At 37.2% G+C, this 20,849-nt stretch overlaps 1 protein-coding gene across 2 annotated transcripts in view; it reads left to right on the top strand.

The window, feature by feature from the left end:
- The window catches only part of LOC117315358, a 40,723-nt gene extending 20,574 nt beyond the window's left edge, over positions 1 to 20,149 (top strand). For both annotated transcript variants that reach the window (XM_033869514.1, XM_033869513.1), the window contains 3 exons: positions 14,964 to 15,028; positions 16,078 to 16,147; positions 16,369 to 20,149. In XM_033869514.1, the coding sequence (XP_033725405.1) occupies positions 14,964 to 15,028; positions 16,078 to 16,147; positions 16,369 to 16,517 (284 nt within the window). In that variant the 3' untranslated portion in view covers positions 16,518 to 20,149. The remainder of the gene's footprint in view (positions 1 to 14,963; positions 15,029 to 16,077; positions 16,148 to 16,368) is intronic.
- The last annotated feature ends 700 nt before the right edge of the window (positions 20,150 to 20,849 follow it).

Genomic DNA, 20,849 nt, shown 5'->3' with positions numbered 1-20,849 from the left:
TTAACTGACAGGTTTGTTTCCTCCCTTCCCTGTTATCTAGTTACCTGTCAAGTTTGTTTCCTCCTTTCCCTGTTATCTAGTTAACTGTCAAGTTTGTTTCCTCCTTTCCCTGTTATCTAGTTAACTGACAGGTTTGTTTCCTCCCTTCCCTGTTATCTAGTTAACTGACAAGTCGGGTGAATCCCTTCCCTGTTATCTAGTTAACTGACAAGTTTGCTTACTTCCTTCCCTGTTATCTAGTTAACTGACAAGTTTGTTTCCTCCCTTCCCTGTTATCTAGTTAACTGACAAGTTTGTTTCCTCCCTTCCCTGTTATCTAGTTAACTGACAAGTTTGTTTCCTCCCTTCCCTGTTATCTAGTTAACTGACAAGTCGGGTTAATCCCTTCCCTGTTATCCAGTTAACTGACAAGTTTGGTTACTTCCTTCCCTGTTATCTAGTTAACTGACAAGTCTGGTTACTCCCTTCCCTGTTATCTAGTTAACTGACAGGTTTGTTTCCTCCCTTCCCTGTTATCTAGTTAACTGACAAGTTTGTTTCCTCCCTTCCCTGTTATCTAGTTAACTGACAAGTCTGGTTACTTCCTTCCCTGTTATCTAGTTAACTGACAAGTTTGTTTCCTCCCTTCCCTGTTATCTAGTTAACTAACAAGTTTGGTTACTTCCTTCCCTGTTATCTAGTTAACTGACAAGTTTTGTTACTCCCTTCCCTGTTATCTAGTTAACTGACAGGTTTGTTTCCTCCCTTCCCTGTTATCTAGTTAACTGACAAGTTTGTTTCCTCCCTTCCCTGTTATCTAGTTAACTGACAAGTTTGTTTCCTCCCTTCCCTGTTATCTAGTTAACTAACAAGTCTGGTTACTGCCTTCCCTGTTATCTAGTTAACTGACAAGTTTGTTTCCTCCCTTCCCTGTTATCTAGTTAACTGACAAGTCTGGTTACTTCCTTCCCTGTTATCTAGTTAACTGACAAGTTTGTTTCCTCCCTTCCCTGTTATCTAGTTAACTGACAAGTTTGGTTACTTCCTTCCCTGTTATCTAGTTAACTGACAAGTTTTGTTACTCCCTTCCCTGTTATCTAGTTAACTGACAAGTTTGGTTACTCCATTCCCTGCTATCTAGTTAACTGATAAGTTTGGTTACTCCCTTCCCTGTTATCTAGTTAACTGACAAGTTTGGTTACTGTCTTCCCTGTTATCTAGTTAACTGACAAGTTTGTTTCCTCCCTTCCCTGTTATCTAGTTAACTGACAAGTCTGGTTACTCCCTTCCCTGTTATCTAGTTAACTGAAAAGTTTGTTTCCTCCCTTCCCTGTTATCTAGTTAACTGACAAGTCTGGTTACTCCCTTCCCTGTTATCTAGTTAACTGACAAGTTTGGTTACTTCCTTCCCTGTTATCTAGTTAACTGACAAGTTTGTTTCCTCCCTTCCCTGTTATCTAGTTAACTGACAAGTTTGTTTCCTCCCTTCCCTGTTATCTAGTTAACTGACAAGTCGGGTTAATCCCTTCCCTGTTATCCAGTTAACTGACAAGTCTGGTTACTCCCTTCCCTGTTATCTAGTTAACTGACAGGTTTGTTTCCTCCCTTCCCTGTTATCTAGTTAACTGACAAGTTTGTTTCCTCCCTTCCCTGTTATCTAGTTAACTGACAAGTTTGGTTACTCCATTCCCTGCTATCTAGTTAAGTGAAAAGTTTGGTTACTCCCTTCCCTGTTATCTAGTTAACTGACAAGTTTGGTTACTGTCTTCCCTGTTATCTAGTTAACTGACAAGTTTTGTTACTCCCTTCCCTGTTATCTAGTTAACTGACAAGTTTGGTTACTGTCTTCCCTGTTATCTAGTTAACTGACAAGTTTGTTTCCTCCCTTCCCTGTTATCTAGTTAACTGACAAGTCTGGTTACTCCCTTCCCTGTTATCTAGTTAACTGACAAGTTTGTTTCCTCCCTTCCCTGTTATCTAGTTAACTGACAAGTCTGGTTACTCCCTTCCCTGTTATCTAGTTAACTGACAAGTCGGGTTACTCCCTTCCCTGTTATCTTGTTAACTGACAGGTTTGTTTCCTTCCTTCCCTGTTATTTAGTTAACTGACAAGTCGGGTTACTCCCTTCCCTGTTATCTAGTTAACTGACAAGTTTTGTTACTCCCTTCCCTGTTATTTAGTTAACTGACAAGTTTGGTTACTCCCTTCCCTGTTATCTAGTTAACTGACAAGTCTGGTTACTCCCTTCCCTGTTATCTAGTTAACTGACAAGTTTGTTTCCCCCTTCCCTGTTATCTAGTTAACTGACAAGTTTGTTTCCTCCCTTCCCTGTTATCTAGTTAACTGACAAGTCTGGTTACTGCCTTTCCTGTTATCTAGTTAACTGACAAGTTTGTTTCCTCCCTTCCCTGTTATCTAGTTAACTGACAAGTCTGGTTACTGCCTTTCCTGTTATCTAGTTAACTGACAAGTCTGGTTTCTCCCTTCCCTGTTATCTAGTTAACTGACAAGTCTGGTTACTGCCTTCCCTGTTATCTAGTTAACTGACAAGTTTGTTTCCTCCCTTCCCTGTTATCTAGTTAACTGACAAGTCTGGTTACTTCCTTCCCTGTTATCTAGTTAACTGACAAGTTTGTTTCCTCCCTTCCCTGTTATCTAGTTAACTGACAAGTTTGGTTACTTCCTTCCCTGTTATCTAGTTAACTGACAAGTTTTGTTACTCCCTTCCCTGTTATCTAGTTAACTGACAAGTTTGGTTACTCCATTCCCTGCTATCTAGTTAACTGATAAGTTTGGTTACTCCCTTCCCTGTTATCTAGTTAACTGACAAGTTTGGTTACTGTCTTCCCTGTTATCTAGTTAACTGACAAGTTTGTTTCCTCCCTTCCCTGTTATCTAGTTAACTGACAAGTCTGGTTACTCCCTTCCCTGTTATCTAGTTAACTGAAAAGTTTGTTTCCTCCCTTCCCTGTTATCTAGTTAACTGACAAGTCTGGTTACTCCCTTCCCTGTTATCTAGTTAACTGACAAGTTTGGTTACTTCCTTCCCTGTTATCTAGTTAACTGACAAGTTTGTTTCCTCCCTTCCCTGTTATCTAGTTAACTGACAAGTTTGTTTCCTCCCTTCCCTGTTATCTAGTTAACTGACAAGTCGGGTTACTCCCTTCCCTGTTATCCAGTTAACTGACAAGTCTGGTTACTCCCTTCCCTGTTATCTAGTTAACTGACAGGTTTGTTTCCTCCCTTCCCTGTTATCTAGTTAACTGACAAGTTTGTTTCCTCCCTTCCCTGTTATCTAGTTAACTGACAAGTTTGGTTACTCCATTCCCTGCTATCTAGTTAAGTGAAAAGTTTGGTTACTCCCTTCCCTGTTATCTAGTTAACTGACAAGTTTGGTTACTGTCTTCCCTGTTATCTAGTTAACTGACAAGTTTTGTTACTCCCTTCCCTGTTATCTAGTTAACTGACAAGTTTGGTTACTGTCTTCCCTGTTATCTAGTTAACTGACAAGTTTGTTTCCTCCCTTCCCTGTTATCTAGTTAACTGACAAGTCTGGTTACTCCCTTCCCTGTTATCTAGTTAACTGACAAGTTTGTTTCCTCCCTTCCCTGTTATCTAGTTAACTGACAAGTCTGGTTACTCCCTTCCCTGTTATCTAGTTAACTGACAAGTCGGGTTACTCCCTTCCCTGTTATCTTGTTAACTGACAGGTTTGTTTCCTTCCTTCCCTGTTATTTAGTTAACTGACAAGTCGGGTTACTCCCTTCCCTGTTATCTAGTTAACTGACAAGTTTTGTTACTCCCTTCCCTGTTATTTAGTTAACTGACAAGTTTGGTTACTCCCTTCCCTGATATCTAGTTAACTGACAAGTCTGGTTACTCCCTTCCCTGTTATCTAGTTAACTGACAAGTTTGTTTCCCCCTTCCCTGTTATCTAGTTAACTGACAAGTTTGTTTCCTCCCTTCCCTGTTATCTAGTTAACTGACAAGTCTGGTTACTGCCTTTCCTGTTATCTAGTTAACTGACAAGTTTGTTTCCTCCCTTCCCTGTTATCTAGTTAACTGACAAGTCTGGTTACTGCCTTTCCTGTTATCTAGTTAACTGACAAGTCTGGTTTCTCACTTCCCTGTTATCTAGTTAACTGATAAGTCTGGTTACTGCCTTCCCTGTTATCTAGTTAACTGACAAGTTTGTTTCCTCCCTTCCCTGTTATCTAGTTAACTGACAAGTCTGGTTACTGCCTTCCCTGTTATCTAGTTAACTGACAAGTTTGTTTCCCCCTTCCCTAATATCTAGTTAACTGACAAGTTTGTTTCCTCCCTTCCCTGTTATCTAGTTAACTGACAAGTCTGGTTACTGCCTTTCCTGTTATCTAGTTAACTGACAAGTTTGTTTCCTCCCTTCCCTGTTATCTAGTTAACTGACAAGTCTGGTTACTGCCTTTCCTGTTATCTAGTTAACTGACAAGTCTGGTTTCTCCCTTCCCTGTTATCTAGTTAACTGACAAGTCTGGTTACTGCCTTCCCTGTTATCTAGTTAACTGACAAGTCTGGTTACTTCCTTCCCTGTTATCTAGTTAACTGACAAGTTTGGTTACTTCCTTCCCTGTTATCTAGTTAACTGACAAGTTTTGTTACTCCCTTCCCTGTTATCTAGTTAACTGACAAGTTTGGTTACTCCATTCCCTGCTATCTAGTTAACTGATAAGTTTGGTTACTCCCTTCCCTGTTATCTAGTTAACTGACAAGTTTGGTTACTGTCTTCCCTGTTATCTAGTTAACTGACAAGTTTGTTTCCTCCCTTCCCTGTTATCTAGTTAACTGACAAGTCTGGTTACTCCCTTCCCTGTTATCTAGTTAACTGAAAAGTTTGTTTCCTCCCTTCCCTGTTATCTAGTTAACTGACAAGTCTGGTTACTCCCTTCCCTGTTATCTAGTTAACTGACAAGTTTGGTTACTTCCTTCCCTGTTATCTAGTTAACTGACAAGTCTGGTTACTGCCTTTCCTGTTATCTAGTTAACTGACAAGTTTGTTTCCTCCCTTCCCTGTTATCTAGTTAACTGACAAGTCTGGTTACTGCCTTTCCTGTTATCTAGTTAACTGACAAGTCTGGTTTCTCACTTCCCTGTTATCTAGTTAACTGACAAGTCTGGTTACTGCCTTCCCTGTTATCTAGTTAACTGACAAGTTTGTTTCCTCCCTTCCCTGTTATCTAGTTAACTGACAAGTCTGGTTACTGCCTTCCCTGTTATCTAGTTAACTGACAAGTTTGTTTCCCCCTTCCCTAATATCTAGTTAACTGACAAGTTTGTTTCCTCCCTTCCCTGTTATCTAGTTAACTGACAAGTCTGGTTACTGCCTTTCCTGTTATCTAGTTAACTGACAAGTTTGTTTCCTCCCTTCCCTGTTATCTAGTTAACTGACAAGTCTGGTTACTGCCTTTCCTGTTATCTAGTTAACTGACAAGTCTGGTTTCTCCCTTCCCTGTTATCTAGTTAACTGACAAGTCTGGTTACTGCCTTCCCTGTTATCTAGTTAACTGACAAGTCTGGTTACTTCCTTCCCTGTTATCTAGTTAACTGACAAGTTTGGTTACTTCCTTCCCTGTTATCTAGTTAACTGACAAGTTTTGTTACTCCCTTCCCTGTTATCTAGTTAACTGACAAGTTTGGTTACTCCCTTCCCTGTTATCTAGTTAACTGATAAGTTTGGTTACTCCCTTCCCTGTTATCTAGTTAACTGACAAGTTTGGTTACTGTCTTCCCTGTTATCTAGTTAACTGACAAGTTTGTTTCCTCCCTTCCCTGTTATCTAGTTAACTGACAAGTCTGGTTACTCCCTTCCCTGTTATCTAGTTAACTGACAAGTTTGTTTCCTCCCTTCCCTGTTATCTAGTTAACTGACAAGTCTGGTTACTCCCTTCCCTGTTATCTAGTTAACTGACAAGTTTGGTTACTTCCTTCCCTGTTATCTAGTTAACTGACAAGTTTGTTTCCTCCCTTCCCTGTTATCTAGTTAACTGACAAGTTTGTTTCCTCCCTTCCCTGTTATCTAGTTAACTGACAAGTCGGGTTAATCCCTTCCCTGTTATCCAGTTAACTGACAAGTCTGGTTACTCCCTTCCCTGTTATCTAGTTAACTGACAGGTTTGTTTCCTCCCTTCCCTGTTATCTAGTTAACTGACAAGTTTGTTTCCTCCCTTCCCTGTTATCTAGTTAACTGACAAGTTTGGTTACTCCATTCCCTGCTATCTAGTTAAGTGAAAAGTTTGGTTACTCCCTTCCCTGTTATCTAGTTAACTGACAAGTTTGGTTACTGTCTTCCCTGTTATCTAGTTAACTGACAAGTTTTGTTACTCCCTTCCCTGTTATCTAGTTAACTGACAAGTTTGGTTACTGTCTTCCCTGTTATCTAGTTAACTGACAAGTTTGTTTCCTCCCTTCCCTGTTATCTAGTTAACTGACAAGTCGGGTTACTCCCTTCCCTGTTATCTTGTTAACTGACAGGTTTGTTTCCTTCCTTCCCTGTTATTTAGTTAACTGACAAGTCGGGTTACTCCCTTCCCTGTTATCTAGTTAACTGACAAGTTTTGTTACTCCCTTCCCTGTTATTTAGTTAACTGACAAGTTTGGTTACTCCCTTCCCTGATATCTAGTTAACTGACAAGTCTGGTTACTCCCTTCCCTGTTATCTAGTTAACTGACAAGTTTGTTTCCCCCTTCCCTGTTATCTAGTTAACTGACAAGTTTGTTTCCTCCCTTCCCTGTTATCTAGTTAACTGACAAGTCTGGTTACTGCCTTTCCTGTTATCTAGTTAACTGACAAGTTTGTTTCCTCCCTTCCCTGTTATCTAGTTAACTGACAAGTCTGGTTACTGCCTTTCCTGTTATCTAGTTAACTGACAAGTCTGGTTTCTCACTTCCCTGTTATCTAGTTAACTGACAAGTCTGGTTACTGCCTTCCCTGTTATCTAGTTAACTGACAAGTTTGTTTCCTCCCTTCCCTGTTATCTAGTTAACTGACAAGTCTGGTTACTGCCTTCCCTGTTATCTAGTTAACTGACAAGTTTGTTTCCCCCTTCCCTAATATCTAGTTAACTGACAAGTTTGTTTCCTCCCTTCCCTGTTATCTAGTTAACTGACAAGTCTGGTAACTGCCTTTCCTGTTATCTAGTTAACTGACAAGTTTGTTTCCTCCCTTCCCTGTTATCTAGTTAACTGACAAGTCTGGTTACTGCCTTTCCTGTTATCTAGTTAACTGACAAGTCTGGTTTCTCCCTTCCCTGTTATCTAGTTAACTGACAAGTCTGGTTACTGCCTTCCCTGTTATCTAGTTAACTGACAAGTTTGTTTCCTCCCTTCCCTGTTATCTAGTTAACTGACAAGTCTGGTTACTTCCTTCCCTGTTATCTAGTTAACTGACAAGTTTGTTTCCTCCCTTCCCTGTTATCTAGTTAACTAACAAGTTTGGTTACTTCCTTCCCTGTTATCTAGTTAACTGACAAGTTTTGTTACTCCCTTCCCTGTTATCTAGTTAACTGACAGGTTTGTTTCCTCCCTTCCGTGTTATCTAGTTAACTGACAAGTTTGTTTCCTCCCTTCCCTGTTATCTAGTTAACTGACAAGTTTGTTTCCTCCCTTCCCTGTTATCTAGTTAACTAACAAGTCTGGTTACTGCCTTCCCTGTTATCTAGTTAACTGACAAGTTTGTTTCCTCCCTTCCCTGTTATCTAGTTAACTGACAAGTTTGGTTACTGTCTTCCCTGTTATCTAGTTAACTGACAAGTTTGTTTCCTCCCTTCCCTGTTATCTAGTTAACTGACAAGTCTGGTTACTCCCTTCCCTGTTATCTAGTTAACTGACAAGTTTGTTTCCTCCCTTCCCTGTTATCTAGTTAACTGACAAGTCTGGTTACTCCCTTCCCTGTTATCTTGTTAACTGACAGGTTTGTTTCCTCCCTTCCCTGTTATCTAGTTAACTGACAAGTCGGGTTACTCCCTTCCCTGTTATCTAGTTAACTGACAAGTTTTGTTACTGCCTTCCCTGTTATCTAGTTAACTGACAAGTCTGGTTACTGCCTTCCCTGTTATCTAGTTAACTGACAAGTTTGTTTCCTCCCTTCCTTGTTATCTAGTTAACTGACAAGTTTGGTTACTTCATTCCCTGTTATCTAGTTAACTGACAAGTTTTGTTACTCCCTTCCCTGTTATCTAGTTAACTGACAAGTCGGGTTAATCCCTTCCCTGTTATCCAGTTAAATGACAAGTTTGGTTACTTCCTTCCCTGTTATCTAGTTAACTGACAAGTCTGGTTACTCCCTTCACTGTTATCTAGTTAACTGACAAGTTTGTTTCCTCCCTTCCCTGTTATCTAGTTAACTGACAAGTTTGTTTCCTCCCTTCCCTGTTATCTAGTTAACTGACAAGTTTGTTTCCTCCCTTCCCTGTTATCTAGTTAACTGACAAATTTGGTTACTCCCTCCCCTGTTGTCTAGTTAACTGACAAGTTCGGTACTCCCTTTCCTGTTATCTAGTTAGTTAATTGACAAGTTTTGTTACTCCCTTGCCTGTTATGTAGTTAACTGACAACTTGTGCTACTGCCATCCATGTTGTCTAGTTAACTGACAAGTTTTGTTACTCCCTCCCCTGTTGTCTAGTTAGTTAACTAACAAGTTTGGTTACTCCCTTTCCTGTTATCTAGTTAACTGACAAGTTTTGTTACTCCCTTCCCTGTTATCTAGTTAACTTACAAGTTTGTTTCCTCCCTTCCCTGTTATCTAGTTAACTGACAAGTTTGGTTACTCCATTTCCTGTTATCTAGTTAACTGACAAGTTTGGTTACTCCCTTCCCTGTTATCTAGTTAACTGACAAGTTTGTTTCCTCCCTTCCCTGTTATCTAGTTAACTGACAAGTCTGGTTACTGCCTTCCCTGTTATCTAGTTAACTGACAAGTTTGTTTCCTCCCTTCCTTGTTATCTAGTTAACTGACAAGTCTGGTTACTTCCTTCCCTGTTATCTAGTTAACTGACAAGTTTGTTTCCTCCCTTCCCTGTTATCTAGTTAACTGACAAGTTTGGTTACTTCATTCCCTGTTATCTAGTTAACTGACAAGTTTTGTTACTCCCTTCCCTGTTATCTAGTTAACTGACAAGTCGGGTTAATCCCTTCCCTGTTATCCAGTTAACTGACAAGTTTGGTTACTTCCTTCCCTGTTATCTAGTTAACTGACAAGTCTGGTTACTCCCTTCACTGTTATCTAGTTAACTGACAAGTTTCTTTCCTCCCTTCCCTGTTATCTAGTTAACTGACAAGTTTGTTTCCTCCCTTCCCTGTTATCTAGTTAACTGACAAGTTTGTTTCCTCCCTTCCCTGTTATCTAGTTAACTGACAAATTTGGTTACTCCCTCCCCTGTTGTCTAGTTAACTGACAAGTCTGGTTACTCCCTTCCCTGTTATCTTGTTAACTGACAGGTTTGTTTCCTCCCTTCCCTGTTATCTAGTTAACTGACAAGTCGGGTTACTCCCTTCCCTGTTATCTAGTTAACTGACAAGTTTTGTTACTGCCTTCCCTGTTATCTAGTTAACTGACAAGTCTGGTTACTGCCTTCCCTGTTATCTAGTTAACTGACAAGTTTGTTTCCTCCCTTCCTTGTTATCTAGTTAACTGACAAGTTTGGTTACTTCATTCCCTGTTATCTAGTTAACTGACAAGTTTTGTTACTCCCTTCCCTGTTATCTAGTTAACTGACAAGTCGGGTTAATCCCTTCCCTGTTATCCAGTTAACTGACAAGTTTGGTTACTTCCTTCCCTGTTATCTAGTTAACTGACAAGTCTGGTTACTCCCTTCACTGTTATCTAGTTAACTGACAAGTTTGTTTCCTCCCTTCCCTGTTATCTAGTTAACTGACAAGTTTGTTTCCTCCCTTCCCTGTTATCTAGTTAACTGACAAGTTTGTTTCCTCCCTTCCCTGTTATCTAGTTAACTGACAAATTTGGTTACTCCCTCCCCTGTTGTCTAGTTAACTGACAAGTTCGGTACTCCCTTTCCTGTTATCTAGTTAGTTAATTGACAAGTTTTGTTACTCCCTTGCCTGTTATGTAGTTAACTGACAACTTGTGCTACTGCCATCCATGTTGTCTAGTTAACTGACAAGTTTTGTTACTCCCTCCCCTGTTGTCTAGTTAGTTAACTAACAAGTTTGGTTACTCCCTTTCCTGTTATCTAGTTAACTGACAAGTTTTGTTACTCCCTTCCCTGTTATCTAGTTAACTTACAAGTTTGTTTCCTCCCTTCCCTGTTATCTAGTTAACTGACAAGTTTGGTTACTCCATTTCCTGTTATCTAGTTAACTGACAAGTTTGGTTACTCCCTTCCCTGTTATCTAGTTAACTGACAAGTTTGTTTCCTCCCTTCCCTGTTATCTAGTTAACTGACAAGTCTGGTTACTGCCTTCCCTGTTATCTAGTTAACTGACAAGTTTGTTTCCTCCCTTCCTTGTTATCTAGTTAACTGACAAGTCTGGTTACTTCCTTCCCTGTTATCTAGTTAACTGACAAGTTTGTTTCCTCCCTTCCCTGTTATCTAGTTAACTGACAAGTTTGGTTACTTCATTCCCTGTTATCTAGTTAACTGACAAGTTTTGTTACTCCCTTCCCTGTTATCTAGTTAACTGACAAGTCGGGTTAATCCCTTCCCTGTTATCCAGTTAACTGACAAGTTTGGTTACTTCCTTCCCTGTTATCTAGTTAACTGACAAGTCTGGTTACTCCCTTCACTGTTATCTAGTTAACTGACAAGTTTCTTTCCTCCCTTCCCTGTTATCTAGTTAACTGACAAGTTTGTTTCCTCCCTTCCCTGTTATCTAGTTAACTGACAAGTTTGTTTCCTCCCTTCCCTGTTATCTAGTTAACTGACAAATTTGGTTACTCCCTCCCCTGTTGTCTAGTTAACTGACAAGTTCGGTACTCCCTTTCCTGTTATCTAGTTAGTTAATTGACAAGTTTTGTTACTCCCTTGCCTGTTATGTAGTTAACTGACAACTTGTGCTACTGCCATCCATGTTGTCTAGTTAACTGACAAGTTTTGTTACTCCCTCCCCTGTTGTCTAGTTAACTTACAAGTTTGTTTCCTCCCTTCCCTGTTATCTAGTTAACTGACAAGTTTGGTTACTCCATTTCCTGTTATCTAGTTAACTGACAAGTTTGGTTACTCCCTTCCCTGTTATCTAGTTAACTGACAGGTTTGTTTCCTCCCTTCCCTGTTATCTAGTTAACTGACAAGTTTGTTTCCTCCCTTCCCTGTTATCTAGTTAACTGACAAGTTTGGTTACTCCATTCCCTGTTATCTAGTTAACTGATAAGTTTGGTTACTCCCTTCCCTGTTATCTAGTTAACTGACAAGTTTGGTTACTGTCTTCCCTGTTATCTAGTTAACTGACAAGTCTGGTTACTCCCTTCCCTGTTATCTAGTTAACTGACAAGTTTGGTTACTGTCTTCCCTGTTATCTAGTTAACTGACAAGTTTGTTTCCTCCCTTCCCTGTTATCTAGTTAACTGACAAGTCTGGTTACTCCCTTCCCTGTTATCTAGTTAACTGACAAGTTTGTTTCCTCCCTTCCCTGTTATCTAGTTAACTGACAAGTTTGGTTACTCCATTCCCTGTTATCTAGTTAACTGATAAGTTTGGTTACTCCCTTCCCTGTTATCTAGTTAACTGACAAGTTTGGTTACTGTCTTCCCTGTTATCTAGTTAACTGACAAGTTTTGTTACTCCCTTCCCTGTTATCTAGTTAACTGACAAGTTTGGTTACTGTCTTCCCTGTTATCTAGTTAACTGACAAGTTCGTTTCCTCCCTTCCCTGTTATCTAGTTAACTGACAAGTCTGGTTACTCCCTTCCCTGTTATCTAGTTAACTGACAAGTTTGTTTCCTCCCTTCCCTGTTATCTAGTTAACTGACAAGTTTGGTTACTCCCTTCCCTGTTATCTAGTTAACTGACAAGTCGGGTTACTCCCTTCCCTGTTATCTAGTTAACTGACAGGTTTGTTTCCTCCCTTCCCTGTTATCTAGTTAACTGACAAGTCGGGTTACTCCCTTCCCTGTTATCTAGTTAACTGACAAGTTTTGTTACTGCCTTCCCTGTTATCTAGTTAACTGACAGGTTTGTTTCCTCCCTTCCCTGATATCTAGTTAACTGACAAGTCTGGTTACTCCCTTTCCTGTTATCTAGTTAACTCACAAGTTTTGTTTCCTCCCTTCCCTGTTATCTAGTTAACTGACAAGTCTGGTTACTCCCTTCACTGTTATCTAGTTAACTGACAAGTTTGTTTCCTCTCTTCCCTGTTATCTAGTTAACTGACAAGTCTGGTTACTCCCTTCACTGTTATCTAGTTAACTGACAAGTTTGTTTCCTCCCTTCCCTGTTATCTAGTTAACTGATAAGTCTGGTTACTCCCTTCCCTGTTATCTAGTTAACTGTCAAGTCTGGTTACTCCCTTCCCTGTTATCTAGTTAACTGTCAAGTCTGGTTACTCTCTTCCCTGTTATCTAGTTAACTGACAAGTTTGTTTCCTCCCTTCCCTGTTATCTAGTTAACTGACAAGTTTAGTTACTCCCTTCCCTGTTATCTAGTTAACTGACAACTCTGGTTACTGCCTTTCCTGTTATCTAGTTAACTGACAAGTCTGGTTTCTCCCTTCCCTGTTATCTAGTTAACTGACAAGTCTGGTTACTCCCTTCCCTGTTATCTAGTTAACTGACAAGTTTGGTCACTGCCTTCACTGTTATCTTGTTAACTGACAAGTTTGTTTCCTCCCTTGAATTCCCTGTTATCTAGTTAACTGACAAGTTTATTTACTCCCTTCCCTGTTATCTAGTTAACTGACAAGTTTGTTTCCTCCCTTCCATGTTATCTAGTTAACTGATAAGTCTGGTTACTCCCTTCACTGTTATCTAGTTAACTGACAGGTTTGTTTCCTCCCTTCCCTGTTATCTAGTTAACTGACAAGTCGGGTTAATCCCTTCCCTGTTATCTAGTTAACTGACAAGTTTGGTTACTCCCTTCCCTGTTATCTAGTTAACTGACAAGTCGGGTTAATCCCTTCCCTGTTATCTAGTTAACTGACAAGTTTGTTTCCTCCCTTCCCTGTTATCTAGTTAACTGACAAGTCTGGTTACTCCCTTCCCTGTTATCTAGTTAACTGACAAGTCTGGTTACTCCCTTCCCTGTTATTTAGTTAACTGACAAGTTTGGTTAATCCCTTCACTGTTATCTAGTTAACTGACAGGTTTGTTTCCTCCCTTCCCTGTTATCTAGTTAACTGACAAGTCGGGTTAATCCCTTCCCTGTTATCTAGTTAACTGACAAGTTTGGTTACTCCCTTCACTGTTATCTAGTTAACTGACAAGTCTGGTTAATGCCTTCCCTGTTATCTAGTTAACTGACAAGTTTGTTTCCTCCCTTCCCTGTTATCTAGTTAACTGACAAGTTTGGTTACTCCCTTCCCTGTTATCTAGTTAACTGAGAGGTTTGTTTCCTCCCTTCCCTGTTATCTAGTTAACTGACAAGTTTGTTTCCTCCCTTCCCTGTTATCTAGTTAACTGACAAGTTTGGTTACTTCCTTCCCTGTTATCTAGTTAACTAACAAGTTTGGTTACTTCCTTCCCTGTTATCTAGTTAACTGACAAGTTTTTTTTCTCCCTTCCCTGTTATCTAGTTAACTGACAGGTTTGTTTCCTCCCTTCCCTGTTATCTAGTTACCTGTCAAGTTTGTTTCCTCCCTGTTATCTAGTTAACTGTCAAGTTTGTTTCCTCCTTTCCCTGTTATCTAGTTAACTGACAGGTTTGTTTCCTCCCTTCCCTGTTATCTAGTTAACTGACAAGTCGGGTTAATCCCTTCCCTGTTATCTAGTTAACTGACAAGTTTGGTTACTTCCTTCCCTGTTATCTAGTTAACTGACAAGTTTGTTTCCTCCCTTCCCTGTTATCTAGTTAACTGACAAGTTTGTTTCCTCCCTTCCCTGTTATCTAGTTAACTGACAAGTTTGTTTCCTCCCTTCCCTGTTATCTAGTTAACTGACAAGTCTGGTTACTCTCTTCCCTGTTATCTAGTTAACTGACAAGTCAGGTTTCTCCCTTCCCTGTTATCTAGTTAACTGACAAGTCTGGTTAATGCCTTCCCTGTTATCTAGTTAACTGACAAGTCTGGTTAATGCCTTCCCTGTTATCTAGTTAACTGACAAGTTTGTTTCCTCCCTTCCCTGTTATCTAGTTAACTGACAAGTCTGGTTACTCCCTTCCCTGTTATCTAGTTAACTGACAAGTCTGGTTACTCCCTTCCCTGTTATCTAGTTAACTGACAAGTCGGGTTAATCCCTTCCCTGTTATCTAGTTAACTGACAAGTTTGGTTACTCCCTTCACTGTTATCTAGTTAACTGACAAGTTTGTTTCCTCCCTTCCCTGTTATCTAGTTAACTGACAAGTCTGGTTACTCCCTTCCCTGTTATCTAGTTAACTGACAAGTCGGGTTAATCCCTTCCCTGTTATCTAGTTAACTGACAAGTTTGGTTACTTCCTTCCTTACCATAACATACATGGTGTGACAATAATTCAGATGCAAATATGGAGGAAAGTTAGATGATAAGGATAACAAAAAAAAATTATTCTCATCCTAAACGCCTGCATTTTTTCTCTATTCATCTTTTGTTTGTTAGAAAACATTAAAATTTGTATTCAAGTTAATTCTGAGATGATATCTCGAAGCCTGAGTATCATATGGAGTTTATAAAACACATGTAGATAGAAAATGCACCATCACTAATACCGTGTATAAATAAATACAGAGGATGTTCTCGTCTGAAAGGGGATTAATTACTACTTCTTTACTTTCGAGCCAATTTAAAATTTGAGATGTTTTTTTAATGTCACATTTAGTTTCAAGGAAAGGTTTTAAACTATGGGAACTATATTTTGATTTTACAGAGCCAAAGAAAGATGATCAAGAACAGGGTATGCAGGGATTGGACGTTAAACCTGCCGGTGATCTGGTGAGTGATATTACTTCAGCTCACATGCTGTAGGTATATAACTACATAGGTATTATACACACATATGCAATCAATATATATATATATAGAGAGAGTGAAAGGAAATATAAACTAAACATATAGATTTGTTAGATTGTTTTGATGAATTTACAATCCATAGAACAAAAGCAAATATAAATAAAATTGATAGATTTGTGAAACTGTAATTATAGATTCACAATCAATGGAGCAAGTCAAAGGAAATATGAACAAAATTTATAGATTTGTTTCACTATAACTAGCAATCCAAAAATAGATAAAATAAAAGCAATTTCGAACAACATGTATAGATTTGCATTCACCATTTAAAACATACGAGGATGATTAAAGACCAGGCGTTCCAGGATAGTAAGCATCTTCTGTTTCATCAACAACAACCACCAAGTAAATCTAGGTCACATTCGCAGTGTGATTGGTCCCTTTCTGATGGAGATGGAAATTATTCATTTCAATTTTCAAACAAAACTTGACATCAAAATCACAAGATGATGATGATGATGATGCAAACAATGTACGTTAATATATCTTATAACTATGTTAATTTCAGTGATGATCAGTGTACCCATCCAAATCCATTATTTCAGTGTGTGAAAGAAAATGTGTGTGTGGATCTTTATGTAATGTACATAAAAAACTTTGGAAAAATAAAAAAAAAAAATATTTGAAAAAAAATCACATTTTAAATTTATCAAAATTTTATTTTGATGCTTAAATGCCAGAGTTATGAAGCTGACTTCTTCAATTTATCAATCTAAATCAAACAATTGAACAACATCGCATATTCATCAAAAACAGGTATGTAGTAATGTCAATAAAACTTTGATTTAATTCTCAATATCATTTATTTCATTCTCAACATTATTGTTTAATTCTCAACATTCTAAACCAATATTTCCTAAGGTTTTCATAGATTTATTTACAAGGTTAATGGTTTAACTATATTTATATCTATTTTTAAACCTCCATTATACATCTGAAAGAGGCTGAGAGTGTCTGATTTCTGTCTTCAGGAGCAAGAGAATACCTCGGCCCCTGTACAAAGAAAAATTGCTGATTTACCATCACAGGACCAAATCTTTGGTAAGTCACGGTTTTACTTTTAGAAAAAGATTTGTTTTTTCTTTTAAATCCAGGATTTCGCTTATATAGAAATGTTGCATGGAATATCTTAACAAAGGTTAATTCTGGTTAGGTCAGAAATTTGGAACTTTTGTTTTGTTTTTCTTCACAATCTAATACCATTGTCTAAGTCCATGTCAAACCTCACAAAAAAAGCTAGAGTTGTTTGTGTTTTTTATCAGGTGATATGGAGATGATAAAAAAGATGCATGACGAAAGGATAGATGAATACCAGAAAGTTGTAAACTTGAACAAAGCTCGTGTGGACCAGGGATTGGAGGAGAAACTGGCTGAAAGACGTCAAAAAAGAAAGATGCAAGAGGCATCCTGATTGGTTGAAAATATGTAATAAATATTAGACTACAAGACGTCAAAGAAGAATGATGCAACAGGCATCCTGATTGGTTGAAAATATATAATAAATATTAGACTGCAAGATGTCAAAGAAGAACGATGCAACAGGCATCCTGATTGGTTGAAAATTATATGAGACACACAGTTACTGGGTATTGAGATTTACTCTTGGCAATTGAAAAAAAACAATGGTAGACATAAATGTAGAAAATGTAGTTATGAACAAAATACAAAAAATGATCTGTGTCATCGTTGTGTATAAAACATCATAATTGCATTATTTTCATTAGTCAAAACTCATCATGAATACTTTGAGTCGATTACACAAGAAAATAATTAATGATGTAATACGTACAGCTTATAAATTAATTAATCTTCACAATTATTTGTTTTCATGGTTCTATCATTGACATTTCTTTTCATAATTGAATGTTCTCTTAAATATATGAAAAGGGACCATTACATATTTCTGATGTTATTGAGTGAAAACATATTCATATTTAAATATAAGAAGATTGATTTGTTTAAAAGCATTTCTCTGGTGAAATTAAGGCATCTTATTGTAATTAAATTTGCTAATTTATCAAGTGCTATTGAATTTAATTGAATTCTCAAACATTATTGAATTCCCAAACATTATTGAATTATTTGATACATTATCAAATGTTAGAATCATGTTATGATCTTGGTGACGTTAATAGCCTCATGTTGATGATGATGATGATGATGATGATGATGCACTTGATAAGCGATGTGATGAACAATTATTCAAATTATAATCCCTAGCAAGCTGAAATAACATGTCAAAAAAAAATTAAAAAAATACAAAGACAATGATGAACAATGTCAATGTTATGGTAAACCATGCTTATCAGAATCATCAGTTCATTATGTTACCTTCAATGAAGGAAACTGGATTATTCGTTTAAGCCTTGGTCCACATAACAGCAATACAATTAATCTAGTATCAAAAAGCTAGTCTACTAGCTGGCTATACAGCCTATATAGTGCATACAGTCTTAACTACATTTCAATCAAATTTTTGTTTCGCAGAAATAGCCTTTATGTGACGAACTTTATTTCTATAAAACATTCTAAAATAAATGAAATGATATATAAAAATGTTTATTACTTAGAACAACGTTTGTAACAAGTGTTTTTATTGGTCACTTAATTGTCTCCATCATTATACAAGTATTACAGTTTCCTGTGAAATATTTGGCCGAATAATTGATCAATTGACAGTTACAACTGTTTCTCTCTTTAATTCCAAATAAGAATACTTTATATAACTTAAAGTGTCTAACTTTATTAGGTATAACTTTAAATTTCTTGTAGATATTTTTAAAGAAATCTGAGATACGTGACTGCTTCTGTTTTTATTAATGATTATATCACATGTATCATATAAAGGGTAAAGGATGATTTGTTGTGTGAGACCTATAAGATGATTTGTTCCCAATGAGTTTCCCCCCTTATGATTCAGTTAGGAGATTATAGATTGAACTGTGTTATCATATATATTAGGAAATTCCTACTGACCAAAGAGGTACGACTGACAGAGTGATCTCCCTTGACAAAGCTTTTGAGAGTAAAATGCTGCCATCGGCTATTTTATCATCTCAAATTGTTGATCTGCCTTCTGAAGTGTGTTGACTGAACATACCAAGCTTTTCAAGGACCATGTTATAGGAAAACAATACATTTACCCCAATCGTCTAGCTCTTCATAAGGGAATATTTTTGATAAAAATTAATGGTTTTGATTTTTTTGTGTTGTGTGCAGCATGTGAAATTCTATAACTATAGTGACTGTAGACTTAATGAAACATGTATTAAAATGTAAATGTACGTATTTTAGAGGTGGTTTTATGTTTTGATAAATTTCGTGCTTTCAATAATGTACATTAAACGTATGACTTCCCAAAGTTATATTTCTAATGCATTAATATGTTGATCAAATTGAATTTATTGCCTCTAAAATAAATGTATTTACAGTATTTTTATATACAAGGTATCAGAGTCTGATAAACTGTTCCGTCCAGGGTAGAAAATTATAGAACAGCAGTGTAGATTACTCTAGGCTATTTACTATTTTAGAACAACAATACAAACAGATTGCTTATTTTTAATGTTTATGTCTGATTTGAATTTTCTTGTTGTTTGTAATAGAATAATTGTTTTTAAATTTCACTTGTTTAAATATGATCATATATTGCACTGATTTTTCTATAGTCATTTGTGTAATTAATTCACTGAAAAACAGAAAGAAAAATTTTCTGTAATTAATTCACAGAAAAACAGAAAGTCAAATGTACAAACCTAAGTATAATCATCAGAGTAGATGTGAGAATGTATTGTCCTGTACCAAAGCATCTTTTTATATAAGTTTAACAAAGTGTCCATGATTTCATCAATGAATCTAGGAATTCAATTGTAACAGTCAAATGGACTATAACTGTAAAAATCAATAATGGAAAATATTATCAGGCGTAATATTTTATTTTTTTTTAAATATCCTAAAACTACATATAACACTTTCCCTTAATTACGAAAATTAAGTGTCAGCAGCAGTGTTTAGGAAATACCGCGACTAGCGCAACACAATTTGGTAGGTCCTACAACAATGCATGTGTTGCCGCTCGTTAGCTCGTAAGCTTGTGACTCCTTTCGGCTTTCTGCGTGTGGCATTCTTTACGAACATCAACTGAGGTAAAACACTTTTAAAACTTGGAATTAAATATTCGTGAATACATTTTTATGGTATAGATCTGATCGTACATCGCTATATCTTAACATGATTTTACTCTTTATAGGAATAAATCACCGTTTAATGATTATGAAACTATTATAGTCAAGTTAAGTAAGATTAGTAATTACAATAGAAATTGTACTGTATACACAAACACCGTTGATACAAATTTCAGCCTTTTACGAATATATGTTCATGTACAGAAGATGTATATGAAAGTTTCGAATTCGGCTCAACCTTACATTTTTCAAAACAGTATAATGCATTTTGGATATAACGAAATATGTACTCTCGTCCCATGTAATTCATTATTAACGAGATTTATTGTGCTTTTTTTCTGCCTGAACTCTACTTTTGGTGACAAGAGTTTTTAATTAGATAGTAACATAAACCTGTTAATCATGTTTGACTTAGTAACCAAGGTTACGATATATCCATCTGACTCATCTCTAAGAATGTATATGATAATCGGACATTATGTGCTCAATATCAATGTCAACACCTAAATGTGATATATCTTTACATAAGTATTTTATTTTAGAAGATTTTACAACTTTTTTTTCCAAATATACATTCAATTTAAGTAACATGACTTCTGAAATATGTATTTTATATTGTTGGTAGTCTATTCTTATACTGTATACAGTCAAGTGTATAACCAATCGGTATGTTATATGGTAGACTTTTTATTTTGTGTGTAATTTTAGTAATATATTTGCATTTTATTAACAAAATAAAATCATTCCAACAAAACTGTAAATCTAGATTTTGTGTTATGGAATGTCTGTTATCCCCTGTACACTGTCCATTTCTATGTACCATTTTTTTCCAGCATTAAAGGTAACATCTACTGTTCTGTATACTTTGTTGTCAAGGTATTTGCGGTAATTCATACCAGTGTTTCTATTCTTACTGATTTTTCTACTGTGGTAGTTTAATCATTTGTTATTAGTAAAAGCATTTTCTGTGGAAACAGGTTTTTTTTTTTTTTTTTTTGTCTTCAATTTTAGCTCACCTGGCCCAAATGGCCATCCGGCGTCTGCTATCAGTCCGTCCGTCGTCCATCATCATTTGCTTCTAATTGCTACTATTCAAAAAGTCCTAAGATTTGAACAAAATTTGATCAGAAACATCCTTGAAGGAAGGGGAACTAGTGGGATCTTGCATAAATGTTTGCTGTGAGGCGGGGCCCAATAAGGGATATAGAAGCAAATCCTTTCAATCGTTACTAGTCATAATTACTGAATAGATTTGAACCAGATTTGGTCAGAAACATCCTTGGGGGAAGGGAAACAGATTTGCAAAAATGGTAGTTGTTACTCCCCTCTGGGGCCTGAGGGACAGGGCCCAATAATGGACAGAGAAGCAAATCCTTAAATCGCTCTTAAAGTACTATATGGATTTAAACCAAATTTTGTCAGAAACATCCTTGGGGGAAGAGTCTCAGGAACAGATTTTGCATAAATGGTGGCATTATTGGGAAAGGAGGATCAGATGTTGTATAAATCGAGGGGTATGGGTCGCTTGGGGCTGTGGTGAGGAGGCTTTACACACCCTT

Source organism: Pecten maximus, chromosome 17 (assembly GCF_902652985.1).
Source record: "Pecten maximus chromosome 17, xPecMax1.1, whole genome shotgun sequence".
NCBI lineage: Eukaryota > Metazoa > Mollusca > Bivalvia > Pectinida > Pectinidae > Pecten > Pecten maximus.
The sequence above is the reverse complement of the archived record's forward strand: the minus strand, read 5'-3'. Positions and strand labels throughout refer to the sequence as shown.